Consider the following 25,445-nt stretch of genomic DNA (forward strand, 5'->3'; position numbering starts at 1 on the left):
AAAAGAAGGGAGTTTTCCGTGTTCTAAATTATAGCAGGCATGGCATTGTTTATGTGTTGAAAAACATCTCCAAATATAGTATTTCTTGTGAAGTGTTTAAATCAAGGCTATATTTAGTTACGATCTCCATACATTTTTTTTTGTGTGTACGTCATTATTATATATTAAAGAACAATGGTTCGAAAATTGAAGTTTCATGAGAAGAAATTATTGAAAAAAGTCGATTTCATATCATGGGAAGTTGATAACAATCTACATGAAGTGAAGATTATGAAAAGATACTGTATTCAGAAAAGAGAAGATTATACAAAGTAAGAATGTACTTTTAGGATATTTAAAGAATTTCATTCAAATGTTGCTAGACTTTTTTTTTTTTTTTTTTTTTTAAATCGGTGTGTTGGTACAAAGGTTATTAGAAAAGTGTAGTGGTTTCTAACGTGCTGCATAGCAACTGTCTTTGCTGTTCACGAGACTGAAGGGCTAGGACATAAGGTTCGACATCACTCAAGCAGACAATTCTTCCAAATTTTGACACGTTTCTTACATTTTCAGGTTAGATTAGAGCTTTGGGTGCAGTTTTACTATACGGATCCACAGATTGTACAAGGTCAAAAAATTTAGGGAAGTCTACTTTGCCCATTTTATGTCGAGAACAGAGCCCAACGAACCCTCGCGAGGCTTCTAACCTGTTTCTACTCCTAGTGCTAATCCTACTTATACTGTCGATCCGTCTAATAAAAATGCACGGAGCTTTGTATTTCTTTTAGCACAGAATACACTAAATGAGGAGCTCAGTTACTACTTCCAGATTGATTTTAGGATGGCTCAGTATTAACACAGTGTGGACATATGGGATTGAAACTGCAGTGCATGAAACACAAACCAGCTTTTGCTAGATGACCACTAAAAAGCACGAATGCTTTCTAACCGAGTCAGTGTAGGAAGACAGCGGGAGGGTTCGAGGGGCTGCGTCCATAAGGAACAGACGCGACAGCGACGGGGGTACGCGAATTTTGAGGACAGTGGAAGAGCACACTTACAATACAATACTTTCACTATCACTCAAAATTCAGTTCAGTACACTGTAGAGATGCAAAAAAGCCGGCTTTTTTGAAAAAAAAAACGAGAATTTTGGAAATTTTGGCTTTTTTCAACTTCATGATTTTTCTATCTAAATAGCTTTCTTATAGTATATTCTATAGTTAGATAAAAATTCCATGACCTGAATGTGATATTTCGCTCTGAAATTCACCATCAAGATGGATGGAGCACATGTTTTACGAATTAAAGCTAACATGAAGAATGTAGTATTTGAGGGTAATTTTAGAGGCTATTTAACTTTATTTTAACTTTTGAGTTATCGACATCTTTTTTCTTCTCTAGTTTGTCATCCGTGTTTCATTTCTAAGAGCTTTTAGTACTCTAGCTTCTAGCGCAAAAGTTAAACTTGCCCGTTTTTCTATTTATCCGTCAAAGCGTACGTTTTTCAATATATCCGTCAAACCGTACTTCCACATTTCTGTTATACTGCAGCTGTGAAGTGATTTAGCAATAATTTTCCGGACACAACCTTGAATACCAATTTATACAAATAATCAGTAGCGGATTTAGAAAAGTACTTTAGGAGGGTTTTTTCTGATTGTTTCGTTTCCTAAAAAGTCCTAATTTTATTTGGGAAGTGCTTGAAGTTTATGAGTACAGGCATAACTAATATTTCGTTTCGTTTATATGTTTAGCAATAATCTTCCGGATACAACTTTAAAAATCATTTTATACTGAGAAAGTGGCGGATTTAGAAAAGTATTTTGGGAAGGGTTTCTTACTAATGTTTAGTTTTTTTAAACATTCGTAATTTTTATTTGACGGGAGCTTAAAGTTTATGAGTAAAGGCATAAATAATAGATATTTCGTTTGTTGCAGACATTCCGTAACTTTGGGGAACGGGCTTCAGTCCGAAAGACCGCCCCCTAACCTTCGCAAAACCGTCACTGCTGGTAATTAGTAATAATAACGATTTAAAAACAATAAAAAAGGAAGTCGCCCAACTCACAGTACATGCACTATTTCTACATTCACAGATGGAATGAAGAAAAGCTTTGTCAGAATGGTCGAATGCTGGTTGAATCCCGGACTTCCCGATAGAAGCGCAAAAGCTAATCACTCAGTCATGTTTGTTGTGCAGTTGTATTTAGCTTAACTTAAATATATTCCGTAGTCTTTTTTTTTGGGGGGGGGGGAGTTCCGTAATGATATGTTGAATCCCTCTTGTTAAAAATTCAGAAAACTTGAGGATTGGGTAAACTGTGATGGTGGTTCTATAAAACTTAACTGTAGAATTTCAAGAATATACAGAACCAAAAGCTAGATGTGCAGCCTTTAAGTGTATCATATAAATGTAAGTATTTCTCTTATGTTTTATTTTAATTTTATTTTGTTTCAAAAAGAGGGTATGGAATATTTTGAAGTAAAAATACTACATACTATTTTGCTAGTTATTTGTGTATTCTTTAAAAAGAAGTGTTTACTTTTAGGGTTGGCTGATTTACACCAACTTTTTTTTTTTTTTTTTTTTTTTTTTTTTTTTTTTTTTGATAACTGGTTTAAACCACAAAAATAAAAGAATGAAAAATGCGAATCGTGTGAACTTCATGGTAACGTTTCCAGATATCAAACTACCTGCAATAGTTTTATTTCTCTTTCACCTTTTAATCAAGGTGTCCCATGTTCAATTCTCGGTCGAACCACAATCCTTCTTTCATGCGTAACCCAAGTAGCGTTCGGATGTCAGTTTAAGCGAGAGTCTTCTCCTTGATAACCTCGGTATTTCGTAAGGATGTTAAGCCTAAATATACGAAACAAACCAAATTGTATATTTCTACATGCCTAAATGCGTGTTGTTTTATAAAGAAGCCAATATTGCTTAAATATATTGATAGAAATTGGCAAAATTTATCGATTGCCTACGTAGCTTCCAACATTAGCTTGGATTGGACTTTCAATGATATCTACGTACCGGTACTAAATTTGTAATTTAATACCTCAGTTTTAGCGTACTGATTATGGTACGTTGACCTTTAAATTTTACATGCAAAGCAATAACAGGATTTTCCCGTTATTGTCTTACATTTTAAGTAATGACAGGATTTTCCCAATGGCTAGGGCGGGAGATTCTCAACTTAAGAAATTTACTGACCGCACTTCTTTAAGCTTATGGGAGTTCTTCCGGCATAACCCCGCTGTTGCATAATAACATCAAGGCGAAACAAACTTAGGCTATTTCTGTGAATATGTAATATAAATACATAAAGCAAAAAATCTAAGTCAAAAAAGCCTGGTTTAAACCAAAAAAAGCCTGGTTTAAACATCCCCCAAAAAACGGGTTTTTGGCATTTTCAAAAACAACCACGGTTCTTGCCAACTCTGCTTACTTTTGTATATAGGAGGTTAAATAATTCTTATTATATACATTGGTTAATCCTGTGGAATTCATAATGTAAATATGTTGAAGAAAAATTGTTTGAAATATTTTTTCGAAATTCATAGTTTGTTTTCGATGTTTTATATTATTATCAGCATCAACCACTAATTAAATGATTTTTTTTTATAGAGAAGCGATACAAAGTCTGTTTTATCAATTTAAAGCAGTATTTTGAAAAAAGCCCAAAATTTCCGAAGCAAAAAAGCAAAGCAGAAAAAACCGAGTTTTTTTCCAAAAAAGCCGTTTTTTTTCCGAGCCCTTGCATCTCTAGTACACTGTGCAGTGATAGTAATTACTTATATTCACACTCTCATTCCGTCACGAATAATATTTTACATCGTATTTTACCTGTGAATTTTCTATTTGGTAGAACCATCTGCTCGAGTGAACCTTAAGTTTCCAATAAGGAGTCCACACATGAATTGTAGTTCAAGTTAGGGTATGGTAGAGTAGGGTAGGTTAGGTCTGCTTAGGGTACGTTAGGTCTTGAACCCTTTGTTAAACTTAACCGTTATTGGTATAAATAAAGTGTCCGGACACGAACCAACTTGTGCTAAGCTGATACTAGAAAGTGCGGATGGTATCTATTCCAGTCAGGGCAGGGCGAAGCTAAGGACCTGCGCGAATGTGCGTCCGAAGGGAGCAAGCGCGTCCGTGAGGGTGCGTAATCGCGTAAGCGAGGATAGTTTGAATACAGTGTTTGTTTCTCATGTTACTAGATGCCTTCCGTATCAGACAGCTTTATCGTTACAAATCATGACTTAATGCAGTGTATTCACATACGAATTCAGTCCATCATGACTTTCTTATGGACAGTTGCGTGCTTATAAGCGTACACTTTGCATTACTTGTTTTGAACATTATTAAGGGTATCAAAGGCAAAATCCACTTGATTACTTATATATTTTTCTTTTGAATGTAGCATCAAATATTTTTTCTGCGAATTTTGCGATTTTATGTATCCGTAAAGTAAGATATTACCGGAAATTTAACTCTAGGGTTGGGTAAATTAATTTAGGAGAGTAAAGTAGGTTTAGATTAGGCTATTTCCAACGTTATATTACTAACTAATTGTTGTTATTTTAATATGTCTTACCTACAATTAATCCTGTTTCATTTCCCCTCTTCACTTCTGTTAATCACAAATATGTCTTATTTTCATGCTTTTTTTGCTCCTCACTAAATACGTATGCATCTATAGTGTATTGCTCCACATTAGTAGTACTTTTCTTTCGTTAGATATTGTAAACTACACACTACTCAGAAATAACGAAAACAGTAAATCCTTACCTTAATGGAGGATATAGCTTCGAAACTGCTACAGAGAATTCGCGAACGATGTCAGCCTTTTTTTGTTACGTGTTTAAAGAGATAATCTGCGAAATATTCATCGAAGAGTGAGAAATTTAGGGGCTTAGTACCCTATAAAATCTCAGTGTCTTAATATATCCAGCTATAACGAAGACGTTTCATGTTCATAGGACTTCCAATATATGTCCCTGGGACTTCAAAAATTACGAAATTACTTCTTACCTAGGTACTTTACCATACAAGAGGGTATGTACATATCTCGATCCCATGGGTTAAAGGTCACTCCAGGTTGTTGCCATTGCCAGTTTTGGCAAGAAGCTACATGATCGGGAAAGTGGGGGTTGAGAGGGACATTTCTTTGTTCTTTCTGAAATAATCAAGGGATAGCTTTTCAGCATATTGTCCAATTTCAAGCACAGGTTCACACTGTATTCATAAATAAATCTTAACCATATTTGGTTAAGATGAAACTTCGGTATTTTTTCCGCTCTCAATTTGTGTATTTCTCCCTATTATTGCAGCATACACGTCTTAGGTTTGTTAATTAGACAGTGGGTTTCAGACACTGACACATTGAAAATGAAATGAAATCTTTGAGTTTTACGTCCCACGGTTATGCCGGTTAGGCTAAAGGAGACGGTGATGATGAGTAATGAATGAAATGGTGGAATGAAGAAAGTGGGAGGAAACGGGAGAACCCCGAGAAAACCCACGCACGCGGTGTTTGTCCACCACAAAGTTCACTTGGCGGGGGCTGGGATCGAACCCGGTACCCCAAGCACCAGAGGTGAACGCTCTACCACTGAGCCACCGCGGCCCCGACACTGACACATTATGCTCTATTGCCACTTTACCTAATATCACATCAATACTCGAATTCGTATAGTCCACAATTTAGCTTCGTTTTTCTTCCTAAGTATTCACCTTTACTGTAATGACATTTATCACCATTTTTGTTAGTCTCATCCCGACATTTCGTCTAATTTTGTTCATTTTTCCTTGAATTTTGTATTTCGGAGGAGCCATCTTCGACAAATAACTCATGAATTTATTTGTGTTTGTATAGTGAGCTTTTTTTTTTTTTTTTTTTTTTTTTTTTTTTTTTTTTTTTTTTTTTTTTAACCTCTAGCTTTTGTACCGGAAGTGGAACAGGTTGAAACGATCAGAAAGAGTTTGTCGGTCGAGTTACACATCTGTCATATTGATTTCAATATGACGACGACGTGCTCACTTCTGTTAACCATCCCTACATGAGGATAACCGAAGTGCTCTCGTGCTGCAGATAGAGAATCACTACATATACCATTCCTTTTCGGCAAATTCGACTCCATATCTTCAATATAATCATATTTTATATGCGACACTAGCTGAACCTGCGCTCTCTACACAGCGCATCATTCGCATATGAGCATAAATATCCTTCTCATTTCTCACATCTGTACATGTCCCTTTACAGACACAAGTGAAAGAAGTCTTGAAAAAAATCGGCAAGGCGTACCATAAAGGAGAGATCTTATCGATTACTATTTTTCTCAATATCTTGCACCGTTTGCAAGATTTGAGCCTACTTCCGGTTGGAGTTCCTAATTCATGCATGACCAGCGTTTTCTTTCTTCTTGCGTGCAGTATGCAATAAGCAAATACAGTACATACACAATTGATTATAATGGCAGTTATATATGGTGTTCATTGGGCAAAACACTCCAAAAATAAAGATTCATCTTACTGCTTAGACTAGAGAAATGGTTATCGTTCCTTTTTCATTATTATTTAGCCATGAAACAAATGCCTGAGATATATATGCAACCTTTATATACAACAGTGTGGTGTTGGAATGTATAACGCGTAGGATGTGATGCTGTAGTTTTTTTTTTTTTTTTAATTCAACGCTTCTAGTGTACCCTAAAAAATGTAATAAAGAAGTAATGGCTACGTTTTTTAAATATTCAATTAGAACTGTACAATCTACACAAAATTTCCAATCGATCAGTGAAAACGTCATCTTTCTAGAGCTTGTAGTTTCCGAGATCTCGTTGTCGAAAGGATTGACCACAAACATATAAACGTCCACAACATATAGTTTAAAAGAACTCGAAAGATTGAAGCACAATTCACGTGCATTGATTTTGGAGAAGGCCTATTAAAATACAAAGGCTTTGAACAATAATTTTATATCATAAACTTTATGAAAAAGATTTAGTTAACTAATTTGTTTAAAGTACACATACTTAAAATGTTTGTCTCTGTTAAACGTGAAATCACAGATAACCGTAAATGAAAGATTTGAAAGACAAAGTTATAGGTTGGAGCTTGGCCGCTTTTAATAGCTATTGTAGCGTTTTAATAGATAGATTGTATTCGTCGGTGTAGGTTTACTTCAGGTGAATACAGTGGTTTTGGGATATAAAACCAAATTTGACCGAAAGCACCTTGAAAAATAAGGATACTTGCAACGCATTTGTTTCGTGACGCATTGGCAATTAGCATATTGAAGAAGACTGTTTTTTCAACATATTTTACAGGCTGTTAGATATCACAGTATACAGTCGTATGTAGCATTCACATTTTATTCTCACTGCAGTGTACTGGAAATATATCTAGCAGGATACTGGAAATACTAGAAATATCCAAGTCAACTGTAAGAGACACCCTGTATTACAGTGGACTGCTGTATTTCGTTTCATTTTTTCCTTGCTGGAATAAGTACAACACTTGAACAGATAGATTGTTATTATTCTGTTATACCAGTTACGACTTTTTCTTCTCAGGAACATTATTTTACATTTTATATAACACTTTTGAGTGATGTATGATTATTTTTGTTTGAGTAGTAATGAACTGAAGTAAATTCCTGTTTTCTTTTCCTTAGGTACAACAAACTTTCACGCCAAGTCCGGGAACTAGCTAATAAAATTAAAGAATTAGATCCGAAGGACCCATTTAGGACCGAAGCTAGTGCGCAGCTTCTAGAAAAGTTGTAAGTAAAACAAATAAATAAAATGGTTTTGAGCTTTGGTGCTCTTTCGGAGTTCAATGAATGATCCAGTGGCACAGGTGACTAAACACCATGCCATCTTTATTTATTTTGAAATTTTCAGTAATGAATAGACAGACCGTACAATCATGTACCAGACATAGTAATACTTAATCTATAGTTCGTGCCTTATCGAGTGTCCTTGAGCTTTGTAAGTGGGGACTTTTAGCAAGTAGAAAAGTAAATACTAAACTTTACATCCCCTCAAATAACCTCAGTGTATAAAAAGCTTCTCTAAGCCGCCCCAAGTTGTAAGGAAAGACATTCAAAAAGTAGTCAACCCCGAAAAAAGTAAAGCCAGCTAGACGTTGAAACTGTCTTCTTATCATTTCATTTAATCGATACTTACACGCAAGTTAAATTAATTGTATGTGTAATCTTCGTGCAAATAAAGTGACTGTATGAACATTTTGGTATTTTTTCTGAAAACGCGGGATATAAAATTTTGTTCTTCGCATGGAATCTGATTTGTAAGAAATGAGTTAAGAGCCTCCGTATTCTAAGGGAGCTTTATCATTCTTTGTTTGAGAAAAAACGAGCTTTTGTACACTATGAGCATCATCTTCCTGTACAGCAGGGGCGGATCCATGACGGACCTCTCGGGGTGGGGTGGGGGGAAAGGTGTAATAATGCTACTTAGAGCTACTTTTAAGATCTTCAAACTCTGGGATGGGTTTTATTTATATATAAATAAGAAAGTATCCTCTTCTGGAGGGGGGAAGGCGATTGCCTTCCCCCTGGGTCCACCCCTGCTGTACAGCAGAAAGCAAAGGACCCTGCACTTTCTTATTGGAAAATGACTACCTTTAAATTACTTAAGTGTATAATATTTCGTTTCTTCACATCTTCCTGACGTGAGTTATAATAGGAACAACAACCGGAAAGGGTTTCCTACCAACCAATCTTTATACCGTCAATATTGTAGTTTCTAATTAAATATCAATTTTATTTGACAGAACAAAAATTGGAGTTGTTAAGATGGTTTAAATAATAAAATAGTGGAATAATTAAATTATAGAATGAATGAGTGTACAAAGACAAAATTTTAATATACTCGTGTCCAGAAGTTAAGAGACACCATGGGGAAAGTGACATACAAATAAGGCAGGGATCCGATGCCGATCTCCGGAATCAAACTTGCGGAAGAGATACCCAGGAACCACGATGAAGGTCATATGACATAGAAACACAGCGAATAGTGACTCTAAAGTGCTTATCTGGTGTGATCTCATATTGCAAATTTCATATCGGTCACGTTTGACACTGCTAAAAATGCTCAGTATTGGGTTTGAAGATTCGAACGGCTATACAGGTTGCACACTGCGTTCTCATCTGCGGATGGGACCACCAGTAGCTCATATGGTACTATATCCCACTCTTGCACCCACATCTCTCCAAGGTCATCCGAAGTCCCAAGAGGTGGGTGTCGTGTTGTAGAGTTTCTTATAATTTTGGCAGTGTTTGAGAAATTGTTCAGTTTAATATCTATGATGAAGACATTAAAAAAAGTAACATATAATTATCCACTCAATTCAGTACTGGAAAGGTGACTGAGTTTAACTCTAATGAGGATATCAGGATTGTGTAAGGTATTGGAATTATAAGAATTCTGAAAATACGAGTTAGGAAAGGAACGTGGAATATATTTAATTTTTAATATACACAATACCGTATTACACTAAAAATGAAAAGCTTAACTTATTGTAATATACTTTCTTTTTCAAGAGTAAAGGATATTCTTTTGTAAGTGGTATCTTTTTTCCTAGAAGAATATACAATTACTCGTATTTGTCGATTTGGCAGAAAAATAGACAATCATAGAGTATGTAGTAAAGTACATATTAAGTTTTTTTTTTTTTTGAAAAGTTATGTATTTAACATTATTAACCATGTTCGGTAGGAGGTGGGGTATTTCACTGGACATACTTAAGCCTTTTGTTAAGCACGTAGATCTCAAAATTTCAAAATTTATTTTGTATTAAAAGTATGCATGTGCATAAAATCTAAAATAATTTGGAAATGAATGTGTCATTTCTGATTGACGTATTCATTTCCATATGTATGGAGGTCAGTATCATCATCTTAACTTGAGTGTATTGTAAAATTAGCTAAAATGCCTTTCTTCGCACGGGAAGAACAGGAAAGTGTAATGATAATCCATAATAATCATTTCCACCCTTCACTCCTGACCTGCATGCCGAAAAGGTTTGAATTTTCACTAAAGAGCCTGAGTACTAAAGTAATACAAAATTTACCATTTCCTTTTGCTTGTTTATTCATAAGTGAAAGGAGATAATGAAATACAACTTACTACAATCATAGATATTGTTATTCTACAATAGAAAATATGAACCTGAAGAATTTTCAGTGTTGCCATCCATAGAAATTACGGTGTTGCCAGAATAACAATTCCCCAAATCTAAGTTAAGGGAGCGACGAGAGGAACGAACTCAACTGCATTTAATTACGTATCATGGTGTTTTGGTATCCTGTGAACTACTTTCTAAATGACGTTAGTATTTAAAAAGTGGTTCCAAAAGTAAAAGTAAAGGTAGTTAAAAAGTAGTACCAAAACCATATGGTACGTAATCAAATGCAGTGGAGCTCGTTCCTCTAGTCGCTGCCTTAACGTAGATTTTGGAGGAATTGTTATTCTGGGAACACTTTAATTTCCCTGGATGGCAACACTGAAAATTCTTCAGGTTCATACTTTCTGTTGTAGAATAACATTATCTATGATTGTAGTAAGTTGCATTTCATTATCTCCTTTCATTCACGAATAAACAAACAAAAGCAAAATGGTAAATTTTGCATTATTTTTAGTAAGTCAGGCTCTTAAAAGTAATTGGGAAAGCCATTATTCATCTCAGCAACTGAAAGATAATGGATTGGACACTTAATATCCGTCGTTTTCGGTTATTTTTACATATCACCGCTGCCCACCCCTGCCTCACCCCTATGTCGAAAAATGTAATATCATAAGATACTTTTAAGACCTAAGCTTGACAATCATTTTAATTGGTTCGGTAGTTATCGCGTGATAAGATCACACACAAACTGACATTCCCTTTTATGTATATAGATAGATGTAAGAATTTCTTTCTTTTGCTTGTCAAGAATCTTTGTCGTTACATTTTAATGATTTGAACGACCGGATAACATAATCACACTTAAAGAATTGATAGAATGCATGAGGTTACACATTGTGTAATAGTGAAGTACATCAACTGAGGGTTGTGCTTCATACGAGAAAAATGATTACTCGGGTACTTAAGGGGGCAGTACTATAGTCTGCGTTACCCGAATTGGCGTGTGGCATTAGCCAACAAGCTCGTAGTGCACTGTTACTAAATCTTGAGTGAAGAATCTAATCATTCATAATTGATTCTATTCGTACTTATGGACAGTTACGAATGATTAGATTCCTCACTGAAGGTGTAGTAACAGCACACTTCGAGCTTATTTGCTGATGCCACACGCCAATTCGGATGACGCGAACTATAATATGAATTACCCAAAAATCTAGATTAAGGCAGCGACTAGAAAAATGAATTCTACGGTACTTGATGACTTATCATGTTGTCTTGGTTCCTTGTTAACCACTTTTTAAATAATAATTGTATTTATTTTGTAAAATGATACGTGATACATGGTAAGTCATCAATTACCGTTGAGTTTATTTTTCTAGTCGCTGCCTTAACGTAGATTTTTCGGTAATACATATTCTGGTCACACTGTAATTTATATAGATGGCAACACTAAAAATTCTTCCGATTCATATTTTCTGTTGTAGAATAACATTCATTATCTATTATTGTGGTAAGTTATAATTTCATTATCTCGTTTCACTTACAAAAAACGGGCAAAACAAAAATGGTAAATTCTGTATTATTTTTAGTAGTCTGCCCCCTTAAGTAAGTTCAAGATAAATATTTTGTTATTAAATATACTTCCCTGTTGTAATGCATAATGACATATATTTCATGTGTAAAAGTCATGTATTTAGATTTTGTGAATAAGAAGCATTTTTGGTTGTGTTTGTGATAGATACGTGATGGGTTTAATTCCCACGAAGTGGGACCTGGGATTGTGTGACAAAGTAAATGCATCCAGCTTCTGCCGCAGACGTCTTCCCGTAGTCATGTTGAGGAACAAAATGGCGGAAACTGTCAGGATGGCCACTCAGTTTGTCGAGCAGGGTCATGTGAGAGTTGGAGCAGAGGTAGTCAAAGATCCGGCTTTTTTGGTCAACAGGTGAGTTGAAACTTATTCTTCTTGTTTTATATATATATATATATATATACAAAAATGTCACGGTGACACAGTGATAAAGCGCTCACATTTGGTGTGAGGGTTCCTAGCTCAATCCTAAATCGTGTATGTATGTAGTTACCAGCGTTGTGTTCGTTAGTTTTCCCATACTCTCTCATATCCTCACACTTTTCGTAATTACATAAGTTCTTTTATAAACATATATTTCATATTATCTGCTGTCTTCTGTTTTCTGTAGAACGTAACTGCGGGATACTGCTTGTTTCAAATATTAATGCACATCATTGTGTGTAAAACTGCAGACAGATGTAAGATAATATTGTGTCAGTCCTTAACGATGACTGTTTAGACCAGCGTTCCCCAACCGGTGTGCCGTGAATGGGCCGCTGGTGTGCCGCGAGTAAATCGAAACAAAATTATCAATTCTATAGTAATTGAAGTGCAGGACATAGGGAAAATGTATATTTGTATTTCACAATATTATGAACCTCTAATATGAATCTACAATTTAAGTTTCATACCGCGTTACTTTTCTGTACATTTTTAATATTGAAAAAGGTATTTATCATTGTTATGACGTTCTGACCATTATTGCTTCTTTATTGTTGCAGACTATTTCGTAACTTCAAATTTTAAAATATTCAATCCTTTCGACATTTGTGTTTTAAAAGTAAAACAGATTTATTTGTTCGTTCGTTATTTAGTGATCTTGCTTGTTAGTGAAAGTTTGGATGCAGTTTTCGTAAAAGAAAGCGTATTTTTAAAAACCTAAGTCCAGTATTTCGTTGCAATTGTTTTCTATTTTTAGTTAGAATGAAAAATAAGCATAATGATTTACCATGGTGGAAAATCAGTGATCGAGCTTTCTTCTCTGAGAGAGATCAGTAATCACAGAAAAAAATATCATGGTATTTTATATTTAAATATAATAAAATCTATGAGTGTGCCGCGAGAATTCAAGTTACACCCATAGTGTGCCGCAAGTTGAAAAAGGTTGGGAAACGCTGGTTTAGACCTTCAAATTATGTTACGCATGTGTTTGAAGTCTTATGGAACGGCTTTATCTGTCTTTATTAGCAAAATCAGTAAGAAGTATCGAGAAGCGTTTTTTTTTTTTTTTTCTATCGATTCAGTGTCCCAAGAATAGGTTCCATCTGCTCCGTTAACCCTCTGTTCAAACGGTTTCCGGTTTCAGCGTTTATCGCCATAGAATGTAACTTAAACAGTAACAGAGATAGCGAGAAGCAGTCGTTTGCTAAATTTCAATCCAACGAATCAATTAAGCTGATACAGTCTATCACGTTATCTTAAAATTAATGAACACCCACATATTAAGTGTCCCAGGAATCCTATTCTGATGATTATATTCCTCTATTGATTTCGACAGTCAGATATTAATAGAGCTTAGGCTTCACAAATATTTTAATATTATTTAATCAGTCCTTTTTTCGACAGGAAACACTAAAATGATCAATAACTTTCTGAAATGTTTTGGGTCCTACACGCACTACCCCATAACCTGGCGATATCAATATAAAACCAATCCAATTGTAAGACGCTACTGTTATCTTTGTACAATTTATACTGTTTTATTTCACTTCAGTTGCTATGAATTATTGTATGACATTCAGGCCCGTATTTAGGTAAGTGCTCAGTGGCGTATTTACGATTTTGTTTCGGGGGGGGGGGGGCTTTGCCTGAAAATGTGAAAATTCTGCAAGATATTTCATATATTTTACTATAGTAAGTAAGATTTCGGGGGGAGCTTAAGCCCGGAAGCCCCCCCCTAAATACGCCACTGTAAGTGCTATTCTGTGCTCGAGCAAAGGGTGGCGGAATTTAGGGAGCTGCAAACTTTTGGATTTTTAAAAATGAAATGAAATGAAATATTTAAGTTTTACATCCCACGCTTAAAGAAGGGACAAAGGAGATGGTGATGATATGAATGAATGAAATGGTGGAATGAAGAAAGTGGATGAAACTCGAGAACTTTGAGAAAACCCACGTACATGGTGTTTGTCCACCACAGAACTCACTTGGCGCGAGCTGGGATCGAACCAAGAACCCCATGAACCAGAGATTCACAGTAAAGTAGTATTTAAAACTAGCAACTCGCAGAGTCCCGCGCAAGCGCTAGAAAATATGTTAATGTATTTAACTCGCTCTAATTATGGTAGTTACTAATTAGCTAGCCTATCTGATTACCTATATTTTTAAAAAGTCATCCTCTCCCACCCCTTCCCAGAGGGGTGAGGATGAACTTGAACATCATGAAAGCTGATACCGTTAACTCAGCGACCTCGAAAACTATGAATTCAACAGTAATATCTGTCGTTTTCGATTACTTTTAAAATGTCTCCACCTCCCAGGGGAGTGGAGTATGACCTTGAAGTTGAGTTGGATTAAAACTGTCACTATTCATCTCACCGATCCCGTTTTCGGGGAGAGGCAGATTATTTAAAGCACAATATATAAATACGGGCCTGGTGACATTTGGATCTTTATTACTATCTGGTTGTCGAAGGCAACAAAATTGGTTGCCGAAGTCAAACCAGGAATATTACCTGTATATTAATGGAAGGAGGAAACTACCGAGTTTTTCACACACCAGATCCTCTGTAAGTGCGAATTCAATAACACACAAAAAGTGAACGACTGGATCGGGACTCGACCCGAGATCTACAGCATACCGTGCCTAATGTTCCACTCTTTATGTGTTATAGGAATGTTATTGTTATAGGAATGTTATCATCAGACTAGGATTTTTAAGGCACATTAAAATCGAGTGATAGTTAATTGTTTTTTGTTATTGAGTCACTTTTAAGAGATGCAAATAGAAAAAAGATCTGGACACCTTTCACATCGCTTGTTACACGCAAACTTTCGACAAGGTAGTACTTAGGATTATAAAGTGTGCATTCATTGCAAGTTGATTGGAACTTTTCTGTATATTGTATACTTCTATAATAAATATCGTGTTTCAGCAGAGTAATTACTAACTTTCGACAAGGTAGTACTTAGGATTATAAAGTGTGCATTCATTGCAAGTTGATTGGAACTTTTCTGTATATTGTATACTTCTATAATAAATATCGTGTTTCAGCAGAGTAATTACTAACTTTCGACAAGGTAGTACTTAGGATTATAAAGTGTGCATTCATTGCAAGTTGATTGGAACTTTTCTGTATATTGTATACTTCTATAATAAATATCGTGTTTCAGCAGAGTAATTACTAACTTTCGACAAGGTAGTACTTAGGATTATAAAGTGTGCATTCATTGCAAGTTGATTGGAACTTTTCTGTATATTGTATACTTCTATAATAAATATCGTGTTTCAGCAGAGTAATTACTAACTTTCGACAAGGTAGTACTTAGGATTATAAAGTGTGCATTCATTGCAAGTTGATTGGAACTTTTCTGTATATTGTATACTTCTATAATAAATATCGTGTTTCAGCAGAGTAATTACTAACTTTCGACAAGGTAGTACTTAGGATTATAAAGTGTGCATTCATTGCAAGTTGATTGGAACTTTTCTGTATATTGTATACTTCTATAATAAATATCGTGTTTCAGCAGAGTAATTACTAACTTTCGACAAGGTAGTACTTAGGATTATAAAGTGTGCATTCATTGCAAGTTGATTGGAACTTTTCTGTATATTGTATACTTCTATAATAAATATCGTGTTTCAGCAGAGTAATTACTAACTTTCGACAAGGTAGTACTTAGGATTATAAAGTGTGCATTCATTGCAAGTTGATTGGAACTTTTCTGTATATTGTATACTTCTATAATAAATATCGTGTTTCAGCAGAGTAATTACTAACTTTCGACAAGGTAGTACTTAGGATTATAAAGTGTGCATTCATTGCAAGTTGATTGGAACTTTTCTGTATATTGTATACTTCTATAATAAATATCGTGTTTCAGCAGAGTAATTACTAACTTTCGACAAGGTAGTACTTAGGATTATAAAGTGTGCATTCATTGCAAGTTGATTGGAACTTTTCTGTATATTGTATACTTCTATAATAAATATCGTGTTTCAGCAGAGTAATTACTAACTTTCGACAAGGTAGTACTTAGGATTATAAAGTGTGCATTCATTGCAAGTTGATTGGAACTTTTCTGTATATTGTATACTTCTATAATAAATATCGTGTTTCAGCAGAGTAATTACTCGTTTAAATTGGTGACCACTGACTGTGAAAGAACTTTATTATATTTGTTGAGAGACATCTATTGATGTAACTGCATGTTCACATGCCAGTAAATAGATTGTATAGTTCAATAACAAGTGCTTCCGAGCATAAAGCTATATTAATGTACTTCAGACTAATTGAAATTCATTATTGTATATTGTAATTTACAAAAGAATACCTATATTTGTTGAGTAAGAAGCCCAATACAACTGCTTTAGTACTCTTCGTATATTCTCTCTTTATTTAAGCGCCGCAGTAATCGATATTACGATGAATCAGTTTTCTGAAATTCTTGTTCCCTAACTTTATACTGGGCAAAGGCAGACATCGTTTCCAGGAATACCTATGACGTGAACCAATACAATTGCGTTTTTTTTTTTTTTTTTTTTTTTTTCCTGCAGAGAACTCGGACGGCATTTCTTTCCTTGAAATCTCCAAATATTGAAAAATGTTTGAAGAAATATTTTAAGATACATTTTATATCAATGTTTTAGTTTTATTTTCGACTTTAAATATGGAATTAGTTTTTTAGTGGAAATCTTCGTGGTAGCTCAATAAATACATAGGTTGTTTCTGATCTTTGGTGGTGATTTCAAAGTGCACTTACCTTAAGAGAAACCATGTCGTCACCATCGAGAGTGTTTTATTTGCTGGCCCTGCATCTGGGCAATTGCCCGACAGCGAAGTTTCCACTGTAAGAAACTGGCATTCAGTGTAGTCATGTCAAGCCGCAACCTTTCCTGACAGGCTTTCCATAGTCCTTCAACGTTAGCGAGGTTTCCCGTCAGATAAGGCTCATTTCAGGAGGCCGAAGGCGCAAAAGTCCATCGGTGACGCATCAGGGAACTTCACAGGAATATCTGTGAATGGAATAGCACGAATTCTAGTTTCTGCTGACATTGGTTGGAGGAAGAGGCGGATTGAGCGAGATGTGTGACTTGATGCACCCACACACGATTTTTGTCCTTCCTGTAGAGATGGGTAATATCATGGCGATAAACGGATGTCAGGGCATTAGCCTGATCGAATTCATCTTCATATTTTTTGCTACACGATGTATGGTCAAAATTTTTTGCTTGCCCTGGTACAAATATCCAGCAATGATCATGAAACCTGTGCCAAACTTTCCTTGCATTCAATGAACCATCTTTAAAGACCCTCGCGCCTGTCGATCGATAAAAAATTGCACATGTCTTGTGACAATCATCCACATATGCCTCGTCTAGTGTTACAACAAACTTCCACTTTTCACCGGCCAGGTACAGCTTATACAGCTTTCGACAATTAGTGCGACGTTCCTGGATGGGTCATGCCATATGAAATACACACACAGACACACAATTACATTTTTTCCCCCACATTTTGAGATTTTGATGATTCTTATGTCACCTGAAGATGTCATAGCAACAATTGAAAAATACCAAATTTCAACCTCTAGGTTGATTAGTTTCCGAAATTTTACGGTTCGATTTTTCCAATTTTGGTTAAAAAATTGCATATATTAGCTTCTTTAATTTGATATATTTAGACTCCTAATTAATTTACGGAACTAAGACTTACTTCTTTGCAAAGCCATTGTTTTAGGCTTTTTTACATATATAAATCAGTGAGGGTGTACTAAATTGTTTTTTCAAAAATTCGAATTCAAATTTTCAAATTCGATTTTGTCGAAAAAGGGCAGTTGTAAATTTGTGAAAAAAAAGTCTCACATGTAAGTTAGAACTTTATAGAGATACAGTCAAAATATAATTTTGGGATCGTGATGGAATGGCGAGATACAAGTAATAGAAACGAACCGGGTGAAGTTTTTCCACCAGAATTCGAATTCGCCCAGGCCATCAAGGAATTCTACCAAATTGCTGACATTTCTAGGATTATGCCAGGCATAAAAGACATATCTTTTAGTAAGAAACAGCAGTACGAAGAAAACATTTCTAAACGTGTTTTCTGTAATCTGCGGGAGGTATATCAATTGTTTAAAGAGCAGTTTCCGTATATGAGCATAGGGTTTTCCAAATTTGCAGAGCTTCGCCTAAAAAATGTTTTGTTATCTGGAGCTAATGGAACACACACTGTTTGTGTTTGTACGACAAATCAAAACGTGAAGTTAATTATAGAAAATGCCAAGTTACAAACTCTCACCAATGGTTCCATAATGAGTTCGATTTCCGGCGGGAGCGCATGTGGTTCAGATTCCACGTTAATCAGTAGGTCCATGTCTCATATAGCCTCGCTGCTGAACGGGACGTGAGCTCATCCGTGGCTAAACGGTTAGCGTACGCGCCCTTGGCGCGGGAGACCGGGGTTCGATTCCCGGCGGGAGCTCATGTGGTTCGGATTCCACGTTAATCAGTAGGTCCACGTCTCACATAGCCTCGCTGCTGAAAGGGACGCTAAACTGAAATTCAACTCAACTGAACGGGACGTTAAACTCAAAATCAACTCAATGGTTCCATAACATCTTACAAGGACTGCCTACACCATATGATGTGTGAAAATGTCTGAGGACTGTTCTATAGGAACTTGCTGCTCTTGCCCAGGAACTGACGTCATCAAAATTGTTGGAAGACGCCCTAGGGGAAAAGTTAATCGAAACTGTGACTTTCGTCAATAATTGTCTGTTGATAGATGTACATTAGAAACGCTTCAGAAGCCATCATCAGAATTTATTGAACTATTTTCTCAAAAATTAAATGATCTTTATCATGACTTCATAGCAAAGCTACAACGTTTATTTTTCAACAATGTTAAAGGAAAAATTTCTGAAAGTGAACTTGTTGTTGTTTGTGACTTCGCGGAAAATGATGACTTCGTTGTACAAGATGGGGCATAATCATTTCACTGGAATACCAACCAAGCTGCAGTCCACTCCTTCGTAATTTATCACCGAAAAGGCAATAAAAATGACCACTATAATTTGGTTATAATATCTGACTGTCTTGAGCACAATACTGTGGCATTATACAATATTCAGAAGAAACTTGTGGAATTCCATCGAAGCAAAGATAGTACTGCCCCTGAGAAGGTTTTCTACTTTTCAGATGGTTCAGCTGCACAATATAAAAACCGTAAGAACTTTCTAAACTTATGCTTACACCAACAAGACTTCGGAATACAGGTTTATTTTTTTGCCACAGTGCATGGTAAAAGCCCATGCGATGGTATAGGAGGCACTGTGAACAGAATGGCAAGGAAAGCAAGCCTCCTCCAGCCCATTCTCAGATCAAATCTTAACCATTACGACTTTATGATTGGACAATCATTATCTCAGGGATTGAGATCATACGTATTTGTTACTCACTCAGAATATGATGAGACTGATGATCTTTTTAAAAAGCGTTTCGAGAATATTCACGAAATTTCAGGAATATGAAGACTCCATGCCCTTGTACCCCGTGATAGAACGTATGTAGTGACTAAGCCCTTCTCCTTTTCTTCAACATCCAGCATACACCTGCTACTGACATCCAGGACGCTTCGATTAAGTGAAATTCATGGATATGTGACTACAGTTTACGAAGAAAATTGGTTGCTCGGACATGTCGTCACTCTAATCAAGAAGATGGCCAGGTGAAGGTAACATATTTGCTGGACCATCACCTTCATCCAAATAAGGTGGACGTATTATGGATTCAGTTACAAGACATTTTATGCAAAGTGAGCCCAGTGACACCTACTGGTCTTGTTTACCGTATTCCTGAAGATGACACCTACCTGAGCTTTCCAGAAATACATCTCTTCTAAAGACTTTAGCTAGAGGTTAGTCTCTGGTTATAGATGGGCTGCAGTTGAGTAATTTGAATGATTGCCAAATGTTACAGCGCAAGGAAAGTTCAGGGAACATTAAGACATTTTCAGCAAATCATGTGACATTTTTTCTTTATTCACACATTTCCTTAGAGGTTTGTATCTCTCGATTCCAAAATTATATTTTGACTGTATCTTTATAAAGGCATAACCTACATATAACATTTAAAATATATATATAAAAGTGCCCGTTTTCAAGAAATTCGAATTTTCGAGAACTCTTTTCAGTACACCCCATTTGATTTATATATCTTTAAAAAAAAAAAAGCTTAAAACAACGGCTTTGCAATGACGTAAGTCTTAGTTCGTTACGTTAATTAGGAGCCGAGATATATCAAATTAAAAAAGCTAATATATGCAATTTTTGGACGAAAATTGGAAATTTCGAACCGTAAAATTTCGAAAACTAATCAACCTAGAAGGTTTGAAAATTGACATTTTTCAATCTTGCCATGATATCTTCATGTGACGTAAAAATCATCAAAATCTAAAGGGGTCAGTATAAAACGGTGTGTTGAGTTGATATGGAATAACCCGGATGTGTTTTGGCAAGAGCTTATGAACACGCCCCTTCCGTCGCTTTACAAACCTCAAATCGCGGTGAATCATGGTGTGCACTGTCTTCAGTGATGTCCGTAGCAGGTTTGGTGATACTCTCTTCTGTGTGGGTAGATTCTCCCTGGTGACCAGAGCCCCGACACCCGGAATTCTTGCTCGTGTGCGGCTACAGCGGGCTGCGGTGGCTCAGTGGTAGAGTGTTCACCTTTGGTGCATGGGGTCCTGGGTTCAAACCCTGCTCTCGTCAGGTAACTTTGTGGTGGACAAACACCGTGCTCGTGGGTTTTCCCGGGGTTCTCCCGTTTCCTCCCACTTTCTTCATTCCACCATTTCACTCATTTCTCATTATCACCGTCTCTTTTAGCCTAACCGGCATAACCGTGGGATGTTAAACTTAAAGATTTCATTTCAGTTTTTCCTTTCAGCACCCGTGATATGTCATTTTTGGACACAGTGAATCCACGCTCCTTTCACAATTTGACAATGGCACTATAACTGTAGTTCCTGTCGGAAAGGGCAGTTATGTAGCCGTCCCAATAAACATTTATTTTCGGCGGCATTTGTCCCGATATGCACTTACCATACCTATTACGCGCAATCAATGGTCCAAGGTGCCCACACTACTGGCAGCGTCCGTCTCTTCCCGCATGGTGGTTCAAGGTATGTAGTTTCGTAATCATAGATCAGTAACAACCTCTGTAATGTTTTATGTTCTTAACACAACACAAGGATATTGTCTCAAATTATATTTTTTCTTTATTGTTTTTTCTTTAAAGAAATATGGAAGACTTTGTAACGTGGGTAGATACTTCAGCGATTAGGAAACATATTATGGAGTACAACGATATGGTGAGTACAGTATGTATAGAAGTTGATTCGTGCATGGCAGTTGCTGCTCTTGAGAGAAGTCACGTTGGTAATAATTTTAATTCTGAGTGCAAACCAAGGGAAGGAAGCTTCATAGAGGTTTTAGCCAATTGTACACTCGTGTCCAAAATTATTGTCGCATGTCTATAAATATGTTGTTGTAGGTATATAATTTGATAACGAATTCGCCCAGTATTTCTTACAAGGTTAGTATGTATACAATCGGCAAAGATATGTATGTGGCAAATTTCATGCCAAAAAAGCAGAAATACGAACAATAAAACTTTCTTGTCCACTTAGCAACATTTTGTTTTACTCATTCTAATTTTCGTATTTATAATTAATTTCCTTTGAAATTTACTACAAATATACATTTTCCGATTATACACAAAGTTTTAGTATTAAAAGTATCCTGCAAAATCATTATCAAATTATATTCTTATAAGAACACAGGTATAGACATGCGACAATAATTTTGGACATGAGTGTACACTAGAAGTAGAATATTAGATAAATTTTCTTTCTTTAATTTGAAGCGATAAAATTTAAATTTTTACTTGTGTGAGTAGGGTAGAGATCTATCGAATTAAGAAGAAAAACTAAAAAGTTTTTCCACTGATTTTTTCTCTGCATTTTTTTTTTTTTTTTAAATTTCAAATTTAATGAAAAAACAACAGTACATTCACCTTTCTTTTCCTATTATAACACGAGCACTGAGCTTCTTTACAGTTAAAAACACTTCGTGTGAAGGAGTTTACGCGGAATAAATGTATCTATCTATATATAAATGACATTTACTTAGCCGTTTAAATTCGAACGGGAGAAGATTAAAAACATTATGCCCAAGTTTTGTATTTCAGGTCTATTGACATGATATAAGAACTTATATACTACCGTTAAACCAACATCTTTCCCAAAATGGTCGTTTATGGATTTCATTTTGTAAACTGAACCTGTATTAGATTCTAATAAAATATATGAAACACACAATAAAATGTTTTCCCGAATGAATGAGACAATGTAAGCTAAATTCTCTAGCAAAACAAATGTGGATTTATATCTGCTCGTTGATTTATGATCTTTTTTTTTTTTCTTCTTTCTTTTCTGCCTGTTTGAATTTTAGGCAACCCCGTTCAGCACATATTACTTGATGTAAACCCTATAACGTTCAGGAACTTGATAAGGTGGTCAGGCATCGAGCATAACCCTTGTGGTATGGTGAAATACATAACTTGTTCTTGCTTTCCATCAATGAAATGCCAGTTCAAAAGTCAATAAAGATAGCCAGTCCAGGACTGAAGATAGGTCTCATAATTACTGATAGTTGTAAATGAATCTTTTAACCATAGAATGCGAACTTATTATTATTATTATTATTATTTTTCAACTGGCATTGGGCAAAATAGCTTCATCCCATAAAAATCGGATCTTTTTCTTGTCACTCAATAGCTACCATTGCTAGACAATTTTAAATTTCAGAGAGAATAATTGTTAATACGACGGCAATTCGAAAAAAAAAAAAAAAAAAAAAGCATTCGCACATGTGCGAGCAATGGCCAGAAAGAGCGACGTCAGTCCTAGAGCATTGTGTACAGTAGACAGTCAGCAGTGGAAGGACAAGGTTGTGTTGCAGTTCACTCGCCCGCTGTAACAAGTGAAATGAACGCTCCAATAGAAAAACCGCCAATTGTGAAGTGCTTGGGATAATACGATTTCTGAATGTACGAATTGTGTAGTGTTTACCTACCAAACGTGATGAGTGCTGCTGTCATACATGAATGATGTCGGATGTTTAAAGATAGACGAATTGACATGCATGATGCGGCAAGAAGCTAGCACCCATCTGTAGTCAGCAATGAACTCGTGCAAGAAATTGATCAAAACTGTCCGTGAAGTCCGTCGGTTCACGATATCAGAGCTTTTTGCTCTATCTTTAGCCACATGAAACAGTGGCTCGCGCCGCACCGCTTCTACAATGACAGTGCGCTTCACAATGCTGTTAGCGAGTGGCTTCATTCACAGGCTTTTTTTTTTAAAAACGAATTTCAAACCACGTAAAACGTTATGACAAGTGCCTGAAATTGAATGGTGAATATATTGAAAAGAATGCCATGTTATAATTTTCTAATGTGTATAATAAGCGTTCTGTATCTGCGAGTGTATCTCGTTGATAACCAAACGGCGTTTCTCTCTCTCTCTCTTTCCCCCAGGCTAGAACTACAAGACCAGTTAGTTAGTTATCTGCAGGGCTATAGATGGAATCCAAGTTAAATTAAGTATGTCATAACACTCCATGAACTGGTCTGCCACTTAAAATATACGATTGTGTAAATAAACAGTTTTAAAGCCTACAATAATTTTGTGACTGCTGACATATTGTATGTTGTCTTTACCTGTAAAAGGGCTAAGTTTTACTGATCCTCTTTTATAATATTTTAAAAATATTTTGTTTAGTTTTCTTTTGTGTACTAATTTTATATTTCTATTTTTTTTGTGTTTCAGCGTGACGATTTTCAGATGTTGTAAAGAACGTTTCTTCAGTTATTTTGAACTCTGCTACGCTTAAATAAAATTTTGCGTTGTTGAATGTGTATACTGCGTGATGTTGTAATATAATGTCAAAAAGCAAACGAACGCTTGATAAATATATTTGATGTATGTGTGTATGTGATATGAAAGCTGCTGTGTATGTTTGTATGTAATGTGTTGTGATAGAAATTTAAATCGAAAATATATTTGTTTAAACTTGCGGTAAATTAGACTCTTATTTGCCTTTACCTTTTTAAAAGTAAGTAGAAAGAAAGTATCTTGAAAACGTGATAGACTGATTTTTTAATGTGGAAATACATTTAAATTTGCTTCATCCACGCAAATGCACATGTGTACATAACGTTTTAAGCTCGGGTTATATAAATGTGTGCTTCATCCATGCAAATGCGCATGTGCACAGAACGGCTTAAGCACGGGTTGTGTACGTGTGCTTCATCCACGTAAATGCACATGTGAACATAACAGCTTAGGCACGGGTTATATAAATGTGTGCTTCATCCATGCAAATGCACATGTGCACATGCACGACTTAATCACGGGTTATGTACGTGTGCATAACCCACGCATATGTACGTGTGCACATACACGGGTTATGTATGTGTGCTTCATCCATGCAAATTCACATGTACGGCTTATGCATGGATAGTGCACATGTGCCGTTGGTTCTGCAGATCTTGGTACAAGTTAGTTATCAACCTGGGGCCCCGCAAAATGTTCCCAACCGGACCCTGATGGCATCATCAACAAAAACTTTTGTGAATGGAATGATATTCATATCACAGGTTCGCTACATTACTATGCAGAAATGATTACAATTTCAAAATATACTGCGCCTCTAACCTTGATAAATTCTACGACTGCAATCAGAGCCTCTGTTTTAGGTCGTAGAGCCGAATTAAACGTTGGAAGTTTCCGTGAGGAATCGCCTGCTGCACTGCTTGTTGGATATTTAAGTGTACAAGGCACATGGACACTGGCTGCTGGAAAATCATGAAGAACAAAATGCCAACTTACGCCATGGCATCTGTCCCATGTCAGGTGACATGCAAGCCAGGGAAGCAGTGATTCTCAATAATAGTAAATAAAATAGTTATACAGGGTTTGCACTGACTTTGAAAGTCATGAACAGTCAGGGAAAATGCAACCAGATTTCACAAAAGTATTCAAAGTGTTCCTATTACTCAAGCGGTGTTAATGAAAACTATAGCTGCTCATAGAAGATATGAACACCTCAAAGAATCAATGCAGATGCAAAAAGATGATGTTGAAAAGGCCGTAAAAAGATAATTATCTTTAGAAATAAAGATGCTTGAGAAGCACCAAAAAAGTGTTAGAGCTGAAGAAAAAATTATTTAGGTTT

The 25,445-nt window shown here is 35.9% G+C and overlaps 1 protein-coding gene across 1 annotated transcript; it reads left to right on the top strand.

Moving 5' to 3' along the window:
* LOC145689896 (U3 small nucleolar ribonucleoprotein IMP3) lies at positions 1-24,291 on the top strand. The gene is made up of 5 exons (XM_081764209.1): positions 1-311; positions 7,659-7,766; positions 11,871-12,077; positions 21,445-21,517; positions 24,038-24,291. Exons 1-5 carry the CDS (start codon positions 175-177, stop codon positions 24,059-24,061), a joined length of 549 nt encoding a protein of 182 aa, XP_081620335.1. The 5' UTR covers positions 1-174; the 3' UTR covers positions 24,062-24,291.
* The last annotated feature ends 1,154 nt before the right edge of the window (positions 24,292-25,445 follow it).

Source organism: Thermobia domestica, chromosome 7 (genome assembly GCF_964235325.1).
Source record: "Thermobia domestica chromosome 7, izTheDome1.hap1.1, whole genome shotgun sequence".
Lineage (NCBI taxonomy): Eukaryota > Metazoa > Arthropoda > Insecta > Zygentoma > Lepismatidae > Thermobia > Thermobia domestica.

What these genes read in the sequence shown, in the direction of transcription:
- LOC145689896 (XM_081764209.1), top strand. Translation starts at nt 175, where the DNA reads ATGGTTCGAAAATTGAAGTTTCATGAGAAGAAATTATTGAAAAAAGTC. An exon ending in AAAAGAGAAGATTATACAAA is followed by an intron (nt 312 to 7,658) that starts GTAAGAATGTAC and finishes TCTTTTCCTTAG; the next exon opens with GTACAACAAACTTTCACGCC. An exon ending in GCGCAGCTTCTAGAAAAGTT is followed by an intron (nt 7,767 to 11,870) that starts GTAAGTAAAACA and finishes TGTTTGTGATAG; the next exon opens with ATACGTGATGGGTTTAATTC.